Source organism: Mesitornis unicolor, unplaced genomic scaffold (assembly GCF_000695765.1).
Source record: "Mesitornis unicolor isolate BGI_N332 unplaced genomic scaffold, ASM69576v1 scaffold2702, whole genome shotgun sequence".
Classification (NCBI taxonomy): Eukaryota; Metazoa; Chordata; class Aves; order Mesitornithiformes; family Mesitornithidae; genus Mesitornis; species Mesitornis unicolor.
The window spans coordinates 7,174-27,551 of record NW_010169655.1 but is presented as its reverse complement, the minus strand read 5'-3'; the positions used below and the strand labels follow the sequence as shown (position 1 = coordinate 27,551).

Sequence of the window (20,378 nt, the reverse complement as noted above, 5' to 3'; positions counted from 1 at the left end):
AAAAATATAAACCCCCCTCCCAAGCCAAAAAACCCCATTTACGAGATATGGTCCTGTATGTCAGGGTGGAACCTAAAAAGAATTGCAGCCCCCCCCTCCCAGAATTTGTACAGGGAGGAAAAAAAGGGGGCCCTCCACCAAATAAATAATTAAAAAAAAATTTAAAAAATAAATAAGAGACCAAGTCCTACGTTTTTATTCAGCTCTACATAAAAAAGTGGCACTTACAACCAGCATCATCCATGTACAAGTGCAGCACCAAAAGGTCCTGCTACTGACATGTCAACACAAGCAAAAATAGTTTTAATGTATTATTTTTAAGTAAAAAGAACATGAAGTTCTCCTTCAAGTGAGCCACGTTCCACGTCCTTCACTGGGAAAAATCATAATTTCTATTTGTCTTCATCAAGACACTTCAGCCATACCAGTCCAGTTGTGTATTTCCAGATGGCTTCAGTCCAGACCCCCATCCCTTACTGGTTTTATAGCATAGAAAAGTAGAGAACACTTGAACATCTCAAAAATAAGCCAGTATCTAAAAAATACTGTAAAAATACAAACTGATAGCACAGGAAAATTGCACCATCTGAAGCAAGAGCAGGTAATACCCAATTTGTAGTGCTCTGCTGGGTACCAAAACCAATTCCTGGGCAAGATTCAGATGATTTTGAGTCATAGAAAATTCAAGTGTTCTCTAGTTTTAAAATAAACCTAAGCAAATAGGCCTGAAAGTAAAACAAATTATTTTATCTTCATTTCTTCCTAATGTGGCTCACAGTTCTTGACTCATCACCCCAAAAATGAAGGATGCCATAGTGTGGTACCATCCTCTGCCATGTTCTTGGTGTTCACCCTTTAAAACAAGGAGGGAGCAGTAAGGAAATAAAAACAATGCTAGAATTATGAGCAGGGCACAAAACACAATACCTGGGCAAAAGGGATTATTGGAAATAAATTATAGGATATTATTTATCCTATAGAACAGGATAGTCCTGGTCTGGCTCCAGAGATGCTGCAGGAGGAGTCACCTTCCTCTCACCCTGGGTGTCTGCTTCTTCATGTGATTAAACAACATCTCAAAGCCTGTAAAGTAAATTATCACAGATAAGAACAGATACTGAAAAGTGACACCTAAAATGACACCAGATTAGGGTTCAGCATCCCCCCCCAAAAGAGCTGCACACAAGTAAGGACATCTTTGTCCAGGGAGGAAAAAAGGATGCATTTTCCCTATGGGCCACTGTTAGAGTAGGAATTCATCTTTAGACTTTGACTTAATAGAATAACTCAGATAATTTTTGTGCCCCAAAGCACACAGATAAGGGAAGGGGAACCACTACAGTAAAAAAATGGTTTGATATTTAACTACATAGCGACCTGATGTGAGTTCAGAGCTGGGCATTAGGCAAGATGCCTTCCACAAGTCCTTCCCAGCCTATGTTTCTCCATCAGCTGCAGGATTATTCCCTACCAAACCACTACACCAGAAAGAAAATGAAATATTACTCATCACCTTGCACTTGATGCAAGGCTGTGCTGGGGAAATGTGCAGAAAAATCAAAATTAAAATCCCCAAAGATCCCTGCAAACCTGGGCAGCACCACCAAAACCCCACCGTGCAACACCTCTGCTCAACCACATCGCCTTTAGGACCCCCTCTCGTTGCTCTGTGTTCAAAGATGCATCCCTGGGGCACCCAGCACAGCCCCAAAAATCAGGATTGCAGGTCCCTGGGTGTCTTCCCTCTGCTCAGAAAGTCTTTACACCACATCCTCCCTGCAGGTATTTTCACTGAAGTAGCTGCAATTTCAGCTAAAAAACTCCAAAATCCACCCTGGCAGCATCCAACAGAGCAGAGTTTTCTTGTTGTCATTGCTACACAGACCCCTTCACCTCCAAAACCTCACAGGAAGACAACTGCTATGGTACAACCCAGGAGGGATATGAAGAATAGTCAATCCAACTCACTCACATCACGTTCCTTACTCCTCGTTAACACCATTCAGAGCAAGCAGCAGAACAAAGCAGCACCCACAGACCTGAGAGCAGTAGAGTTTTACAGGATTTCAAAGCTATTTAAGCTCTCATTTGTTCTCCCAGTCGAAGGAAAAGCTTCACACGCCCCTACGGGTACAAATCCCTCCTGCAGGACACCCACCATCATCTCTCCAGACATTTAAGATACAGAACTCAACCCATTGGGAAAAAGCAGTTGGAAGCATCCAGGTTTGCTGACATAGGCAGCATCACACAACTGTGATGGGACCTTCCCGAGGATACAGCATCAGAGATGCATCTCATTACTTGCCAGCTCTCCCTAAAGCCACTGTGACTATAGGCTCAGTGAAGTACCTTTAATCTTTGCAGTGAATAACTTCTTTTCTTGCATGAAATGATGGAACAAACCCGGCAGCTCCTGGTAAAACCAATGGCACAGTCTCCGAAGGCATCCATGGTACATGGGGAAATTGCATCCTTCTCCTCTCTCCGAGCAGCACCTGGGAGAAATGACAACACAGCTGGCATGAGCAGATGCTTCAAAGCAAAGAGCAAACCTTTAAAGCCTCAGGAGCTTCACCATTACTTGGTGGGGCAGAGAAGAGGGACACAAGGCGGTCCATGGGCCTGTTTGCACATCCACGCTGTCTCCGGATGGAGAGCACATAGGCTCCCCACCACAAAACATTTGCAGGGGTTGGTGAAGTGGAAGGGGAGAAGCTGCTGGACCTGGGCAACCAAACCTTGGAGAGGTTTCTGCCTCCAGCCCACTCAGAGGAAGGATTTGGACCAGCTCACGTTGCTATGGAAACATCAGGGACTTAGGGGATGCCAGGAGGAAAATTCCCAGGTAAAACTGGCTCTCCCATCAAAGGGACCATCTGGGGCAGTCTAGGGCATGGCAAACAGAAAATGGGGTAAGCCACGTACCCTCCCACAGCACCACAGCCCCACGAAGCTGTAAGGAGGGAGAAACAGGAATATCTCCTAATTTGTTAGTGTCAGAGCAAGCAATGTGGGAGGAGGATATTAAGCTCCATCAACTCCTCCTCTTACCTCCATCATCGCAGGGTCTTTACCCCCTCACACTGACACAGCCCGTGGCAAACACTTCGCTCTGGTCCCAGCCTTTCCCATCACCTTCAGCCCAATGCTCCGAGCACCGTGTTTTTTCGGGCACCCATCTTCAGGTGGATACTCTTAAACATTCATTTTTCAGAAGCTGCGGTCAAAATCCATCATAACCAATCGATCCTGAGCGCCCTGTGCCAAAGCATTTAACTGATAGACTTTGATTCCAGCCTGATGTATTTCTTTTGCAGGACTAATAGAATTTATCGAAGGGAAAATCTAATACCCAAATTCAATTCTGGGACTCAACCCACAGCCTCTGTGATTTGTTTCTCTTTCAGGTCACCCTACCTGTGGGTGCAGCTCAAGGAAACAGCTTTGGACTGAAGATTTGCTCTGGCATCATTTAAATGAAATTTGCAGTTTAAAAATCAAACCTCTTTCCCAAGTAGTTGTGACAAGCCAACAGACGGCATTTTCTAGGCCAGCATCTGTTCCTTCCTGCAGAGCCTGAATAATTTAACCAGAACGTGGAAGTTCCAGTGGCACCAAGGAGAAACGGGACGCACACTTGTTTCCTATTCCAAATCTCCAAGCTTTCCTGTTTCCTCCTACCTCCTCCTCCCAGATCCACTGGGAACCGCTCGGATCAATGTGAAGGAAGATTTTGTCTCTTGGCCTCCTAAAACAGTGTTCAAACAGCAGCGAGTCTTCGGTCATTTCAGCGAGACGTGAGAGGAGAGGAATTAGCGTTCGAGGTCACGCTTTGAAGAAGGGAAGCAGAAGAGGAATGACAGGAGCAGAGGCAGCTGTGAGCTTTACAGGCCGTTAGCTTTAGGTGTCCTGGAAGAGAAAGTTAAACCAAAGAGTCCTTCATTTCATAAAACAAAACCAGCAGTAGCGATGCAGTAACCACCAACCACAGCCACCCAGTTACTGCCCCGGGCTCCTTACGTCTTCAAGGTATTGCAGATCTGGCCATCCACAGCAGGAAGCACCCAAGGAAAACATGCCACTCTTGGAGGCCTTTTTCTACACCCATTACTTTATGAACTTAAAGATTTCCTGCATCCCCCCTCTTCCTCTGTCCAAAAACCCAGCACAAAGCCAGTATGGTCCCTGTGGTCCCCAAATCCACTTCCCCACCACCTGGATCCGTTCCCATGGCTCAGTGGGATGGCGAGCAGCAGAACAGCTTGATCTGCAGATCACATTGGTTCTGCTCTCTCTGAGAAGCTGTGCCAGCAGCCACCCTCACACAGGGAAGCCATTCCAGCTTTTTCAGTGCCGCAAAACCCCTGGTGATGTCTTCTCCCATCAGCCAGACGACAACCAGCAGCCGCTGCTTTAACCGACCTGCGTGATGTTATCCAGGGTGTCGGTTTAGCATCGCGCCTCCTCCCCTCCGAAAAAAGGTCAGCAGGAGCCGGCAGCATCACAAAAAGAGACTTTGGGCATGGCTGTACATACTCAGTATTAGCACGTTCCTTCAACGCCGGTCGCTGGAGCAAAAGCAGACAAAAAGTTGAGGAAAAGTCTCTGAGGTTTGGCAAGGATGCGATGGGAAAGGGAAACTCGAGCGAGCCCGTGAATAAAGAGAAGAAACGAGCTGGAAGTTAAAGTGTTTATTGATGTGTTTAAACTTTGTACATTCCCCACAGACCACACTAAGGAGTTTGCAGGTAAATCTGTGCATAGTGGGAAGAGACACGGAAGGGGGGGAAGGGGGAAGAAAAAAAAAATAAAGTCACAGGAAAAAAAAAATAGAAAAAAATACACCACAGGTTACCAGAACCTCCAGATTTAAAAAAGCCGTGAGCATTAACACCAACTATACAAGCATAACAAAGACATGACGGTGAGTGGAACAACACCCCTCTTGTTCTTCTCGGGGCCTATGCATCCAATTTCCCTCCGAGCAGGCAGTATCCCTTTGCCAACGCAGCCCTCTCTCAGCCCCAGTGCAGTGACCTGCTGTTGTTAAAGCCATCTCGGCGTTCATCAGCTCCCAAAGTACTGATTATTGCAGTGATTTGTCATTTCTGGGCCAACATCCCAAGCCGTGCCCGTGGCCCGACATCGCCCAAAGAGATGCAAAGGCTCCCAGATCTGCGTCTCTTTACTACTTACCCACGTTGGCGAGGCAGGAGAGCTGGGGAAAATTAGGAAGTAGTAGCAGAGGGGGCTGTTAATGCCAGGTGAGTACTGAAGGAAACCGGTCGAGAACGGAGGATTTCAATTCAATACCAGCAACTTCCAACTCTAGAGCGGAACCGAATCCGGCAGGGGGATGCGCAGCCCCCAGTCTGCACAAACCATGCCCTAACGTAGCAACTATAAACTGAGATGCCAGAAGCCTTTTCACTCCTTGCCTCCAGGGAGTCTCGAGTCCTAGAGCCCAGACTGCTAAGCAGCAGGGTGCACACCACTGCCAGATGAGGATGGGGGGTTTTTTTCTCTTTTTTTTTTAATTTTTCTCTTTTTTTTCCCTCTCGTTATAAGGATTTTGGTTAGTTACCATTCTCAATTGCTTCCTTGCTTACGTTGTCGTAGCTCCTATCGCTAAATTAATCTCTTTGCAACTCCCAATTTTTAATGAACTTTTAAAAAAAAAAGGAAAAAAAAAGAATACTGCTTTATATATAAAAGCCAAAATGACCCTAAGAGCCACAACTGTCTCCTTTTTTTACAAGGTACAAACGACCCTCAATATACAGGTGGTCTATCAGAAATAAAAATCAACATTTCCCGTTTTATATATATAGAGCTTGTATCAGACAACAGTACAACAGAACTGGTATTGTTCAGATTATTTAAAAAAAAAAAGAAAACTACATCTCAGTCAAATATCTGCAATAGATCCATTTTTCCCATTTAAGGAGATTTATATATCATATTGTTATATTATCATTTCTTCACCCATTTAAAAGAATGGAAATTGCAACTCTACAGTAGTAATTATAGTCTTAATGATCCAGGAGTTCTGAATGTAAGATGAAGTCCTCTCGAAGCAACTGTTGGTCAGTAGTCGATCCAAAACGCTGGACCCCTTTGGCCCTCCGCCCTGCTCCTTTCCCGGGCAGGGCTGGTGTCTCTTCAGCTCTTTTATATCTGCATCTGCTCCAGGTATTTGTAAGTGGGGTTCTCGTAGCCGTGGTTTTGCATCTTGCTCAGATGCCGCTCCTCAGGGGTAAGCATCGGGTCGACCTGTGGAAAGAGCAGGGGAGGTTTACTGGGCAGAGGAGGTACCTGCAGGCTTTATTTCCTTGTTAACAAGAGCTGAAAAGTGCTGCATAAATACTGTGGCAAGCAGTAAACAGGAAAAAAGGTAAGCCACAGAAAAGTAATTTGCTTAGAGTTCCTCATTTGGATGCTATAACCTCTACCTGCCCTCGCCTCTTTGGGGACGTTCTCCATAAATCTTTAAATTAAACTTAGCTAACATTACAAATTTGGGACCCGCTTCTCATTGAAGAAGTCGCTATAATTCCCCCATCGGTTGGGCAAAGGGGAAAAGCAGCTTTCTCCAGACTCTGTTAAAGTTGTCTTTAGAAAGGTGCATGTTTGGAGCAGAAAGAAGGAACCGCTTCTCAGCCTTCAGCCCATCACGCTGCCTGAATGCTCGTTACGTTAATTGGGAGGACAAATTGCTATAGATTGACTGACTTACTCCCCTGCTAAAGATATCGCTGCAAAGCTCATTTACTGCTAAATCCTACCCTGAGCCAGACAGGGAAGCCTAATTGAATTCCCTGTGATAAGCAAATACAACCGTGAAGCGACAGCTCCCAGCATGGCACCCAATGACTGATACCTGCATGCTAATAAATAAGCAATGAAGATGTCAGCATCTACAGAGTTAAGTCCCATCTAGTGAGGAGCAGAGCGGTTGATGGCTTGGCAGCTCACTGCCATCTCCACCCCCCACACGCAGCGTGTGATTCAATGCCGACTATTTCCATCCTTGTTAAGAGCAGGAGTTGTTTCTCACCTCCACAATCCCATGGCTGATGGTCCCATACTGCCGCTTCCTCAGCATCACCAAGCTGATGACTATAACGGTAGCTATGGCAACAGCGATCACCAACAGCCCGATAAGGGCGCTGCTGCTGAAGCTGAAGTCATCGCGAAGGGAGTTGTCGTTATCCTGGAGGGAAGAAAACAACGGAGCGGGTAGAGGAAGAAGCGTTGCTGAACGCAAACCTCAGAGGCGGCCACCTCTAAGGTCTTCAACCATCTGTGGTATCACATCATGATTGATTGCGCTAGACAGTGTAAGTGTTTCACCTCTAAATATTGCATCAAATGGAAAACGAACACACAACTGTTTCCCCACTCAGGCATTCTGGACAGGCACTGACCCACAGAACACTTCTACAATGGAAAAGTCACACCAGCATCTGTGTGTGATATGATTCTACCAAATGCTGTCCTGCATTGCACACTGCGTGACCTCCCAGAGCAGGAACCAAAAGCCAGCTTTAGGAGTCTGCCCGTCACCGGAATCGGTAGCCACATACGCACCGGCTCGTCCACCAGCCCCCCGACACGCTCGGCGTTGAAAATCATTTCCTTCACGTCAAGGGTTTCATCAATTACCTGGAAAGTCACAACAGTGTTTTATTAAAAGAGCCATAAAGCAGCTGGGAGGGGGACTATGAAGGGAGACAAGAGACCTTTAATGAATGCTCAGAATCATCTCCCACCTTCCCCCTGCTCCCAACAGCGTGGGATGCTCTCCAGCTTTCAAAGCCACCCGAGTTACTATTGCAACCATGTGGACATCCAAATTACCTCAAATTAAAGATGTAATTTAAAAAAAACAACTAGGCACTTGCCTTGGACACAGCATTTCTGCCGTGTCAGATCTAACCTGTGCCTTGAAAACAGCATATCAAAGGGTCTCTGCCTGGGAAAGCAGTTACTAAATGAGACTGCCAAAGATCCAGATCCCTCTCCTTCCCTCACCCTCCCACCCTTCTGATGCTAATCAGTATTAAGAGCCTACAATAGTCAGAAAACTGACTCCCCCACACCATATGGATAACGAACACACTGACATTCTGTAAGCAGGAAGGAGACATGGAAATAAGCCACGGCTATTAATTAGTGTCCACGGCAGGCTTTGCTTTACAAAATAAAGATGGACGGCTCACCACATTTTCATCCACTTTGTTCTTGCTGTTAATCACTTTTTCTTCGGCGCCAATCAGCCCGTCCAACTCGGTCATGCCAGAACCTGCACCAAAAGAGCAAGGCAGGGACCGTTAGTCGGCCTCTGGTGACATTTCGGGAGGGTCACCTACTCCCTGCAGAGCTGCCATGGCCAGCGTGTTTAACGGTGTGGCTCGCTGATTTTTAATCTCGTGTCAGAAGGGGAGCTCGTAAGCTACGCTACAGCGACGAGTGATCGGGGAGGTTCTGTTAATGAGGGAAGATGAGGTGGCAATGAGGGGAGCAGACAAGTCTCACCAAAACCAGCCTGAGGTGTCAACCCCGAAATGCCGTACTGTTAAGTGCTGCTGTTAGAAAAGGTCCAAGGCAACGCGTAAGGCAGACTGCGAGCAGGCAAACGTCACCCCGGGTCAGCGCCACCCCGCCGTGACCCCTGCGACGGAAGTGCACGGCCCAACCGCAGCATCAGCATCCCCCGGTCTTTGGAAACCGAATGCATCGGCGAGCGCCTCGGGAATGGGCATTCAAGGTCACCGCCGTCCCGTACCTGGCACGAGCCCAGAAACGATAAATCCCAGGGCAAGGGAGGAGCGAAGAGCTCCGGTGGCCTTTGCACCAGAACATCACTCACCCCATCTCTAGGCTGGGACGAGCACAGGCTCGAGAGGAGAATATCAATTAACACAAGGCGGCTGCTCTGCATAAACTGTTTTGATCCGGAGCCTTTATAAATAGATCAGATCAATACCAGAAGAGCCTGATGCAAGACACTCCGCCCTGACATAACACAGCAAGTCAGGACAATGCCGGTTTTCTCAACGTCCTTCACAACACCTACACCACCCTAATGCAGCAGCAGGAAGACAGTGAAGCCTCAAAAGCTATGGCAGGGTCTCTCCCCCACCTCGTGCTCCTTGTTGGAAAGATTACTACAACACTTAACTCGTTGCTGGTGATTGCATGCACCCCTCCACAAGCTGCTGAGCTTGCAGGGTGCCCAAGACACGATGTCAACTGCTGCGGAAACCGGCAGCGCGTTCGCCGACGAGGAGACGCAAGGAAAGGCTCAGTTGGCTCCAAGGCGAGTTTTTACGGCAAGGAGCTTTTGCTGCCTGAAAACACCAAGGGAACCAACGTTTCACTCTAACTCCTCCCCAAAGAGGCATCTCTGGTTTTAGCGCATCCCCTTTTCCCTGTACAGTGAGACAGTGACCAAATTCCAAGCACGGCCAAGAATGCCTGCCTGACTCCTCACAGTTGCTGAAGCAGGTCATGCAATCATGAAAGTCAATGACTGGGATTTTCTGGAGAAACTACCCAAAATGAGAACTCCTGTGTGAGCTTTTTGGCCTGCGGCTGCTTTATTCAATCCTCAGGAGCCAATGTAGCACAGTCTCCAGGGCTGGGAGTTCAGCTGCTGCACTGAGCTCTGCTGTTTGTCACCGAGCGCTGTACCAAATAACAGACCCAATTCTACGTAGCTCTAAGGCACAGTTTACATTATAGACTTCTCCAGGAAAAAACCCTCACACACGCACAAAAAACCCCTTCAAAACTCCCTAGCAGCTCTCACAAAATGAAAAAGGGAAAGTGCAGGATATAATCCTGCCCCCAGGTCATCAGAAACTCTTCCATTTACCCAAACAAGGAGCACCAGCCTAGATTTATCAACTTAAAAGTCATCAAAGCAGTTGTCCAAAAAGGAACAGTTCCAAGTAAAGGCTGTCCTGATTCTTTCCAGAGCAGGCAGTACACTGAATTAGCTGTTCGCTGATCCACAAGAGGGATGAAGGTGACTTACACTTGTAATGAAACACCGCTAACGAGAAGAGTTTCGAGCAATCCGGCCTTTGCCAGGTTACAGAACTATTTGTGTTCATATTAAATGGTTATTAGCAAAATCCTCCGCTGTCCTTTTTGATTCTGCACAATAAATCAGGTGGGAAACACAGCCCGTGTGCATCGCAGCGCTCTGGCTCCTAGTTTAGTGCCGCTATCGGGCGGTAAGGACAGACTCCACAGCAGGCAGAAGAGCCTCTAGACTATTTACTACCAGCACCGCAAGGTTTATTTTGAGAAGCGTCGAACACGAGCGCACACGGAGAGATGCAAAGTACTGCACGGTTGCAGACAAACCGCTAGGTCTGCATCTCTGGAGGGTAAAACAGCTACTCCATGTGCTCAGGTGGCTCGTGAGCCCATCGGGGAGGAACGCACACCACCAGTTAGATGCTCAGACTAGGTCGTTTCTTTAACACTAAGCCTAAACGAGCAGAATCAAGAGTTACTGAGCTAAATGAGAGCAGGGAAATGAAAACAAAGGTGAGGATGAAACTAAAATGAAGCTATCAAACACACTGAGAAGGTAGGAGAGTGATCGAAAGCGCTGTGAGGGAGCAGCTTAAAACCAACCTTTTTTCATTGGATGGTACAAATCCGGCTGAGGATCTAGCAGGAGGGAAAACAAAAACAAAAATAGCAGAGAAAGGAGATTAAGAGAGAAAGAAAAAAAGGCTTGTGCATGATTTCTGACTCAGACCCTGGGAAAAGCTTTTAGTCTACAGCTTGCTTTAAGCTCAGGACTCTGTTCAAGCATTTTCAAAACAAATACGCACGCACACACCAGCTGTCAACACCCGCTGATACCAAAAATATAGATATAGCTTTTTAAAAAAATAAATAAAGGAGAATTCCTGCAGCCCTTTAGCAGGTCATGGCACAAAGGCTTAACGTCACACGAGAGCGTTTAAGGGGTGAAGACTGAAAATGAATTCCAGAGTCAAGCCACACAGTAGAAATTTAACACTCGTGGCAAAATGGAAAGATATAAAACGAGTTTGCAAAGAGAAGAATCACAAAATCAAGACAACAACTCAGTGCAAATTACTAGGAATTAGTTTCCAGGAGTCTGATGGGTACCGCTGGAGCGACCGCTTTGCTCTTAAATCACCCAGAGGGATGGAGCTGCCCGTGCCACCGAGCTGAGAGAAAGCACCTACGTTCTGTAAAGCCGGCGAACCCAACGTTCAGGTGCACATACCTTCGTTTTCGGGCACGGCCGGGAAGGTTTTCACCTGGAACGGGCGGAAAGGTTTGCCCTCCAGGGGAATTTCTTCGCTCTCCTCAGAGCTCACTCTGACATCCACCTGGGCTTCGGAAATGGAGGACGTGAACTGATCCATGTCCTCGCGTTGCTCCTGAAGCAGCACATCTGAAAGGAGCACGAGGAAATGTTACACCGACCGCGGGGAGCCTGGCAGCAACGGAGAGGGGCAGATGGTCTGAACCTCGCCGAGGCAGGGCTGCGGGGGAACACTGCTCGGGGCTGCCAGCTTAGCTTATCTTGCACGCTCAGAAGTCTCATCTGGAATTCTCAGTAAAGGCGTTGGCTAGAAACACATACAAATAAGGGCCAAGGGGTTTGATGTGGCAAGAGGTTTTGGCAAGATGCGATTAAACTCCTAAACGGCGGGAGAGATCTGCTTAACTCTATGCTATTCTGAACCATGCTGGCTTTTTTTTAAACTGACAGTGGAAGTTTTTAGGAACGAGCTATTCTGTGCTGCAAAGCCCAGAGAATCTCTGCCCTGAGGTACCTAAGCCTAAGTCCAAGCGCTTGTTGTCGTGAACATCCCCACAAAGGGGCTAGTCATCTTTTTGGAGCCCACTTCACTTGCTATAGAAGCTCGTGGCTTAAGGGCTGCACAGGAGCTGGCACACAGAGCCACTCACCGATCTCATCCTGGATTTCTTCAGCCACGTATGGCACCTTGTAGAGCAGAGACAGGCTTTGATTCATCCGCTCCTCGATCACATGGAGATGTGTCATCACCTGAGTGGGCAAAGACTGTCAGTCACTTGGCTGGAACTGGTACATCATTTTTTTAAATAAAATACCTCCTGCTGGTGGATCTGCCATGACGGACAATAGAGCAGGACACAGGTTCCTCAGTTCTCTGACCCGTGCCAAATCGTTACGCTCCACTAGAACTTCCCAATATTTTGGGGAAGGTTTGAGGGTGAGAGAAAGGATTCAGTTGGCCCTGGCTGTAACCACTGGAGCTGGCATTTCCCACATACCAGATACGCTCATAATCCATTTCCTGCAGCAGCCACAAGCAAATGCTTGATTAAATGGATTATCATTCCTGACTGCTAGGAAAGATACACGCAAAGGGAGCGGACAATATTATTTATCAACTCCGGTTTCAGAACAAAGGTGCCTTTCAGAACAACGGTGGCGTTACATTTGTCTTACACCCTCTAAGCCCACCCATTGGCAGCAGCGTTCTCCCTTCATGTGAGAAATAAATCCAACCTCAAATCACTCTTCCTTGGCATATTAAGTTCACTGGTGAAGTCAAGCCTGACCTGAAGAGGGTGCTGCATAATCAAGGATCACGTACACCAAGAAAGACGTTTATATGGACTGCCAAGTGTTGGAAAAAGCTAAGGAGGCAAAGGGACCTGTTTTACAGTCTGACGTGTTCCTGACCTTTAAGTGCAAGGATGAAAGCAATTTAATTTTGCATGTGGCAGCTTGTCAATCAAGGGAATCGATTGAGGGGCTTAAAGTGCATCTGAAAAGTAAAGCGAATGGAAATTGAACTGTACCACCCACATCCCTCGCATGTCGATCTGTTGACACTGCAGCCTTCAGAATGAATTAAGGACTGTTTAGGTTTTAGCTTCAGAACGCAGTTCACACACTCCCTCCTGGGCTTCGGCAGCAGCAGAACAAAGGGTCAGGGTGGACCGTGCTTGATACGCTAAACTCCATCTGAAAACGCTACCACACATCCTGCATCACAAGCCAAACATCAGCTCGTAAATACCACAATTGCTGTTGCTCTTTCAGCTTCACAGGAATCATAGATTCAGTGGCTAATGACCCAAGAGCTGAAGGCTCGCCGCCAGCAAGCAGAAACAACGTGAAACCCATGGGACCAGGCATCAGGTTCACTTCAGTGACAGACTTCAGTCCCTGTCTGACTCTTAAGCCACGATATTCCCATCTACTGGTTAGGCAGTCAAGAAATAATGCGCTTTTCTCCCAGTCTGGGACTGGGAAAACAGATTACATTTCTACAGCTGTGTCTGGCCAGTCGGTTTACTCTGAACCTGGGAATGGACATACCCTTATAAACATGACCTTTCCATGCTAACAGGCCATTCTTCAATTGAATCTGAGGCCTTTCAGTACATCTTTCACCGTTTTAAAAGTGGGTTGTAAACACAAGCATCAGGAATTAAAAAGACCTGGGATAAATCTACAACTACTCTTACAAGTACAACAGCCAGGTCTGCCATCCACTTGAAACAGCATAATCCTCTACACAACTCAGCAGAAGGAAAATGACTGACCAAGAGTGAAATACATCGCAACAGCACAAAATAACTCAGCAAAACAGACTTTCTAATAGAGCTACTCTTCACTGTGGCCAACAATAATTCATGGCTAAAACCAGAGTTCCCTTTTTTAACACCGAGTACCAAGGCACATCCTACAGTGGATCTGGGGAACAAGAAATCTCTGCACAAGTACGTGAACCTGCTGTAGTACTCAGCAAATCAGCGTGAGGACTTGACACCCTGGAGTCTCCAATGGCCAGGGCTGGGTAACAAAGCCTCCCTTGATAGAAATGTACCTGAGATTTCATCTGTGCAGCCTTTTCTGGGTCGACCGCCAGGACGTGCTGGTAATGGCGGATGGTGTGCAGCCGGTCCTTGTTCTCAGCACGAACGTAGCGCTTCAGAGCTTGCAGGACGCGGTAGGGCTGCAGGATTTGAGGAGGGCAAGAGTTCAGATTCATTTGATTCCAATAGAATTCACAGCTGAAATACAGCACTTCAGATGCAAGGCTGCTTTGTTACCAGACACATCAAACACCTGTGCTAACCTCTTAGATATCTTCTTTTTAAATGAAGTCTGACTCGGAACGCTCTGCCTCATGAACGCTAAACAAAGCTGAGGGGTTATTTCATAACCATGCAGAAAGTGAAGTGAGTCAGTCAAGAGACCCACTGCTAGGCCTTCAGCATCAACCACCACGATGGAGAAAGCTTTAGTGGGAACCTATTGCCAGGTCCTGCCCTGGTAAGTCACAGAGTCTTCTCACCAAGTCATTCCCACCTTCCACCCTACCCAGTGCTACCCTAATGTCAAAACTGGTTGTAAAGCAGCTCACCCGTGGTGGGTCGGCCTGCAGGGCAGCCAGGTAGTTCTCCAGAGCGATCCGACGGCGATCGTTCAGTATGGCTTCAACACGAGCCAGGTGAGTTTCCACAAGCTGCTGCTTCTCACTTGCTGCCTCTTTCTCCAGAGATTTAACCATGGCCTGGAAGTGCTGGAATAAAGAAAGGAGCCTGCATGTAATGTGATGTACACATCAGGGTCACCTACTGTCTCTCAGGTAACTCCTCAGAACAAATGGAGCCTGTCACACTGCACGTCCTAGGCAATTACAGAAGGAGAGAAGGGCAGTGACAACATGAGATGCAGGTTTCACCTTCACAAATTCAATAGTGACAATTTGCCTCCCAAACCTCCCTCACAATCCATTTCAAAGGTACGAAGGGGGCACATGGCCTTGCAGATGAACAAGTCTAAGTCTTCCGTACTTAGGAAAAAAAAAGAGAGAAAAAACCTGTGATCAAGGATAAAACCCAAAGTGGGCTTAAAAGCTGGGGTCAGTCACTTACAGTTGTGTTTTGGATTGAGGGAACTTCACACAGTTGTCACTGCCAGAGTAGCCTGCCCCTAACGATCCCGCCCTGAGAATACCCGTGACTAACTCCACAGTCCAAGTGAACTCTCCTCGTAAGGCACAAGATTGGCATTTTGGCAGCAAACCAGCCTTATCTGCCGCCTAAGTGGTTTTCACTAAGTCTGCCCAGACAGGAAACGTGTGTCCAGAGAGTCAGGGCCAATCTGAACCTGGCTGCAAGGCCACCGGTTCGTGCAAAACAGGCCAAAGGTCTGAAGTTACAATTTGGCTCTACTGTTGCCGTGCTCGAGGGGCGAGACAGCTTCCTACTACTGGGTTTAGGAAAGGACCTGGCACGGTATTGGATCATATCCAGCTTTAAGGACAAAGCACTCAACTGAATCAAATCTCCTCTAAAAGGCAGCTGTTGACAGAACAGGAAAACCGTTCTTCCATCTCAGTCGTCCTTTGGCTTTGAATATCGGCATCTCTCACTTAGTTTATCGAGAAGATAAAGGCCAAGCACCAGTAACTTTCCTCTTTACGTCCTTCAACTCTTACCTGAATGAGAGTCTGTCTTTCTGCCTTGGGGAGATTTACAGCTTGGTGTTCTGCTTCCTCCCATTCCTTCTTCACCTGGACAAAAAAAAGACAGGACACGTCACCAGGAGACAAATTTACATCTGATCTTTGAGGGCTCGTTTGTCTCCGCAGGCAGATCCTTCACACAGAAGGCTGGCGATTGGACAGGAAGTCAGTTCCCCATCGATTTGTCCAGAAAAATGGGCAGCAACTACGTAGCACAGCACAAAAGACTAAAGCTAGATGCTCACCCGGTCCATGCGGTTGTGGTGCCTGACCTCCAGCTGCTCCTTGGCCTTCTGGAAGCGGGCATGCTCGTTGTCATCAGCCGGGGTTTCAAAGTAGACGTCCACGTCGTCAGTTGGCACTGCAAGGAGAGGGAAAGGATGAGCAGAGGTTCCCAAAACTCCGATCCCGGATTGCAAAGGACAGGTAGGGAGAGGAATCTCCGCGCCTGTATAAATAACAGCCTGGCAGGCTGAGCTGACTGAACCGCCACCTACCAAGAGTCCATTTTGGGATCTCTAAGCTGCCAATTTACTGCACAACATCAGCGAGTTACATCACCCCCAAAACACGGTAATGCACTGCGGCTCCCAGCACCTGTTCGGTCTCCTCATTAGTTCTGAGACAAGCTTTATTCAGCTCCAGCAACCGAATCGCTTGGATTGCAGAATAAAGAACGTGTTTTCCCTTTCGCATTGACTCTGGATAGTTTAAATGACATTCTGTGCATTAGCTGACAAGCTGGCTCCAGACATCATTAGTACGATCAGGGAGCTTGACAATAAATCTGCGCAAAGCGCTACCCGATATTTTACACTTCAAACCTACCTTGCCTACCAGGTGCACCGTGCAGGACTAACAGGCAATGATATCAGACAAGACAGCAACAGAAGGAGGGCTCAGTGTGACAAATTGACTCGTCCAATAAACTAGACGGGTTTGGATCTTTAAGACATTCAAATCCGACACGGGGAGAAATAAAATTTCAGGAGTGACAATTTCAAGCATCTGCAAAATCCACAACGGGGGCTCTGGGTTCAGGAAACGCTGAGCGACGCCAGCGCTCTCTGAAAGGCAAAGATGATGGGTTCCGTTGTTGCCCTTCAGCAGAGGGAGGGCAGAAAGGGATAAAGCAACCTCTCAGCTGTAATTTGGGTGGAAAAACCCTCCAACACACCATTGAAAAATTTACCTTGCAGTTTAGCGTGCACCTGAACCCACAGCCCTTTACTCAAGCTAGGGAAGGAGGAGTGACGAAGGGGAAATAACTTGTGTGCAGCAAGGTCAGATCAGTGCTGTATTCTGGGCCTGCTCGTGGCATTTCTGAACCATTTGGACACAGAACTCCCTTTCCAGCCCCAAATCCCTGTGTAACAGGACAAACTTTTGTCCAAAAAGCTCCTGACATCCGCATCTTTTATTTCGCCACTTCAGTTAGATCAGCCCAATCTAAAGCACTTGCATGAAGCCCATTTTGTAAACAGGATTATGGCTGTACAGTCAGACTGCCAAGCCCCAGATAACACAAAAAGCCTTTCAAAAGGCTTTAATGGTAGCTGAAGTGGAAGTGCTGGAGTTCAACAATAAGATTAATAAGGAGGTTAAAATGTTTTTGGTAGTTTTATCATCTGACATAAAAGCCAGTTGAAATTGGTGCCAAAACCCTCAAGCTCTCAAAAATGCAGGGGTTGAGTCATGATTCAGATCTCAAACCGAGCTGAAAGTGGGGATCTGAATCTGATACTACTTCTCTGCTATTTTCCCAAAACACAATAGCAAGAAAACACCTCCGACCGGGAGAACGGCGAGTAGCAGCCTGCTTGTCAGGACCGCCTGGTCCAACACAACGCGACTGGGGAACGCAAGTGCTTCCCTCATGTATTTGGAATAAAACCCAGTTATGCAAGAGGTAAGTTGTGTGTTTTCACCAGAGGTAAGAGACAGCCCCGTGTCCCTGCTATACACCTGGAAAAGGACGACCAAGCCCTTAGCGAGAGCTGCGAGCCAACGGTGAGCACAGACAGCGCACGCCGACAGCCACTTTCCCCAGGAAAGTTCACCCTGAAGACCTACAGAAGCGGAGACGAGAGGAGACGGCTGCAAAAGGACGGACACAACTGCTGCAGACACCAGAACCAAAAGGATGCGCTACACACGGGTCCTCCCTTGACCTAGGCAAGGAGGAGCAGACACCAAACGCCAGACAGACAGCGGCCAGCTGCAAAAGGGCCAGTGGGAGGCAGGACTTACTCATCTTTTTACACACAGCCATACAATACTCCTCTGACTCAAAATTGTTCCTGTTGCCTCCGCAGCCTCCATATATAAAGCGAACGCATTTTCTCTTGTTAGGGTCGAAGTACCAACGAGGCATCACAGCCCGGCAGGGCCCTGTCATCGCCTCCTGGGAGCAGACAGCTGTGTGGAGACGGGTTAGAGCGTGAGCTGGTGAGGAGCACAGGCCTTTAGTTCTCACCTTCTTCTGGGGCAGGCCTCAGCATCGCTACTTCACCCACCAAAGGGCTTCTGTCAGTTTTGGGGTGGGGGGGATCTTTAACGCTGCACTCAAAGCATTCAGTGATGTCCTGTGCCGCTGCACTAAGCCTGGGCAGACACTTCATATCTTACAGGTGAGGTTTAAAAGCAAGTGAAAAGGCAGGCTAAGCAAAAGGGATGTCAGTGCCACGGCAATCTCAGCCGCTAAAAACTGCTTAGGTTTTTAGTTTTGAAACATTTATACATTAAATATTGAAATTCCAGGTAGCCACGGCATCTGGATTGCTTCCCAAGCAGCAGGCCATATAAGCAGCTGGGTTATTTTGAGGGAAGAGAACAGATACAAGCGTGGAAGTTAGCAACTGTTCATGGTACTCTGGGGAAAATAAGACTGTGTACCCCCAAAACAGACACCCCCATCACATTGTTCCGATTCTGTTTCAACACCTGCAGATCTGTAACAGTCCTGTACATTTATGAGCTAAGCCTTGTTTCAGCAAGTAAAATCATCTGCAGCATGCTGGCATTTTCCCAAAAAGATGCAAGAACTGCTGGCACTGATTCAGTGGTCTGTAGCTAATTGAATTTCATTCCCTCTCCCCTCCTCCCTCCTCTGCAGACACTTCTACACGAAAAGCCCAGGAACATCGCAGAGCGCTGAGGCACCACATGAGCAGCAGATGCCCCCTGCAATGGCACCTACCACTTAACTAAAGCTTAGTATATCTTACTACTGCAGTAACTACATATTACTCATATAATAAAATAGGGTTAATTCTGTTGGCTGACTTACTTCTGTGAAAGGGAAGTTTATACAAAGGTTATTTAGGCAGCACTGAGTATCTTCCTCAATGGCCAGAGGGCACCATTACACCACCTCTGCAGAGCATGGCCCACCACTTCTGGCTTCCTTTTCGTAAACTGGTATAAGAAAATCCAAGATAGTCACCCCAAACTAGCATTTTAAATTCATAGTGTAACCCAAATGCCTCTAGGATTTTTCCAGCATTAGCCTATGCAGATAGGGTTTTCTGCCTCAACGCTGCACCTTCGCGGAGGTGCTCGTGCCATGTGCCAAACACCGGGCTTCCTGCCAGCAGCGCTGCTGTTTATCTCGAAGCATATGGCCCATGCTCTAGAGAGTTAATTTCCACACTTGAAACATAAGCATCATCAGCTTTCCTCTGTTTGCTAACTTATCTGGCTAATAAAACTTCCAAGTGGCATTTATTGACTTGATCAAAAACGCATCACTGACCGACAGCCAACAAGAAAGCAAGAGGCCTGTAGGTTTTAAGGTCTCTTACATTTCATATCGCTGCTGACTTCTTTTTCGGAAACAGCCTTGTCGTTGCTAGGCACTGTGGGGGTCTCTTCGTTGTAGTCGTCAACTTTGTAGCTATCGTAATAATAATCACGGTCTTCTACCACGTCCTCCTCCTCTTCCTCTTCGTCTTCTTCATCCTCCTCTTCCTCCACAGCCGTTCCTGTGATGTCTTCTACACCTGCCTCTGTGGGGAACTCACTGAGGGGATACAGGTAAGTTAGGGGTTAAGTTAAGGCTAACCACTTTGCAGCCAACCCTTGATGTACCAGACTAATGACTCTCTATTCTAGAAACGTAAGAGATGAGAAAAATAACTGTACTATCAGCCCATTCAACAGGGCTGCCCTCATCACAGACATCTGCTACTGCAGGCAGAACCCTGTGCCTATGGCTTAGTGGGGTTTCTTTGCATTTCTTATCAGTTTCAATTCAGTCAGTCAAACTCTACCATATTTCGGGCAGGTATCTACTGTAGCTATCAGTCTTTTTGACTAAGGATGAAGGAAAATCAATTCAAAAGCACAGAAACTCTCCTCTGAATCCTCACTACTGCATGAAATCGTTAACAGCAACCCTGCATACAGAGCTGGTAACAGCCACGCCAGTAAGAACCCTACCTTTTATAAACGTCGTAGTCTTCATCCTCGTCTTCATCCTCCTCCTCTTTGGACAGAGCCTCGTCCACCACCTTGGTCTGAGGACAGCACACGTATTCTGTCCCGTGGAACTGGTCTACCCCACAGGGCAGCAGCATGCCATAACTGTGCAGGATCATCCCCTCCGTCAGACAGGCCTGAAATTAGAGGGGAAAAAACCGTTTAGATCAGTTCAGCACCGTGCTCTTGCTTTGGAAACAGCTAACGTTCACCTATCATAGATCCCAGAGATGCCCTCCTTGCTGTAAACTTTACTGCAAGAAGACAACAGCAACATTAAGTCCTAAATCTGAGTTAATGTAGAACCTAAAAACTGCTGATTTGTCAGCCTGGCTAAGCTCAGAAAAACATAAATAGGTT

General features: G+C 47.3%; 1 protein-coding gene across 3 annotated transcripts in view; it reads right to left on the bottom strand.

Moving 5' to 3' along the window:
- Positions 1 to 5,542: 5,542 nt before the first annotated feature.
- APLP2 (amyloid beta (A4) precursor-like protein 2) overlaps positions 5,543 to 20,378 on the bottom strand; it is a 19,123-nt gene continuing 4,287 nt past the window's right edge. Inside the window, exons 4-17 of one of the 3 annotated variants that reach the window (XM_010179403.1) lie at positions 19,980 to 20,155; positions 19,343 to 19,560; positions 17,790 to 17,957; positions 15,785 to 15,939; positions 15,513 to 15,587; positions 14,433 to 14,591; positions 13,893 to 14,021; positions 11,977 to 12,076; positions 11,285 to 11,455; positions 10,657 to 10,692; positions 8,226 to 8,308; positions 7,594 to 7,668; positions 7,061 to 7,216; positions 5,543 to 6,276 (exon numbers count right to left, since the gene is read on the bottom strand). In XM_010179403.1, the coding sequence (XP_010177705.1) occupies positions 6,175 to 6,276; positions 7,061 to 7,216; positions 7,594 to 7,668; positions 8,226 to 8,308; positions 10,657 to 10,692; positions 11,285 to 11,455; positions 11,977 to 12,076; positions 13,893 to 14,021; positions 14,433 to 14,591; positions 15,513 to 15,587; positions 15,785 to 15,939; positions 17,790 to 17,957; positions 19,343 to 19,560; positions 19,980 to 20,155 (1,803 nt within the window). In that variant the 3' untranslated portion in view covers positions 5,543 to 6,174. The remainder of the gene's footprint in view (positions 6,277 to 7,060; positions 7,217 to 7,593; positions 7,669 to 8,225; positions 8,309 to 10,656; positions 10,693 to 11,284; positions 11,456 to 11,976; positions 12,077 to 13,892; positions 14,022 to 14,432; positions 14,592 to 15,512; positions 15,588 to 15,784; positions 15,940 to 17,789; positions 17,958 to 19,342; positions 19,561 to 19,979; positions 20,156 to 20,378) is intronic. The other 2 variants (XM_010179404.1, XM_010179405.1) reach the window with 2 other exon arrangements.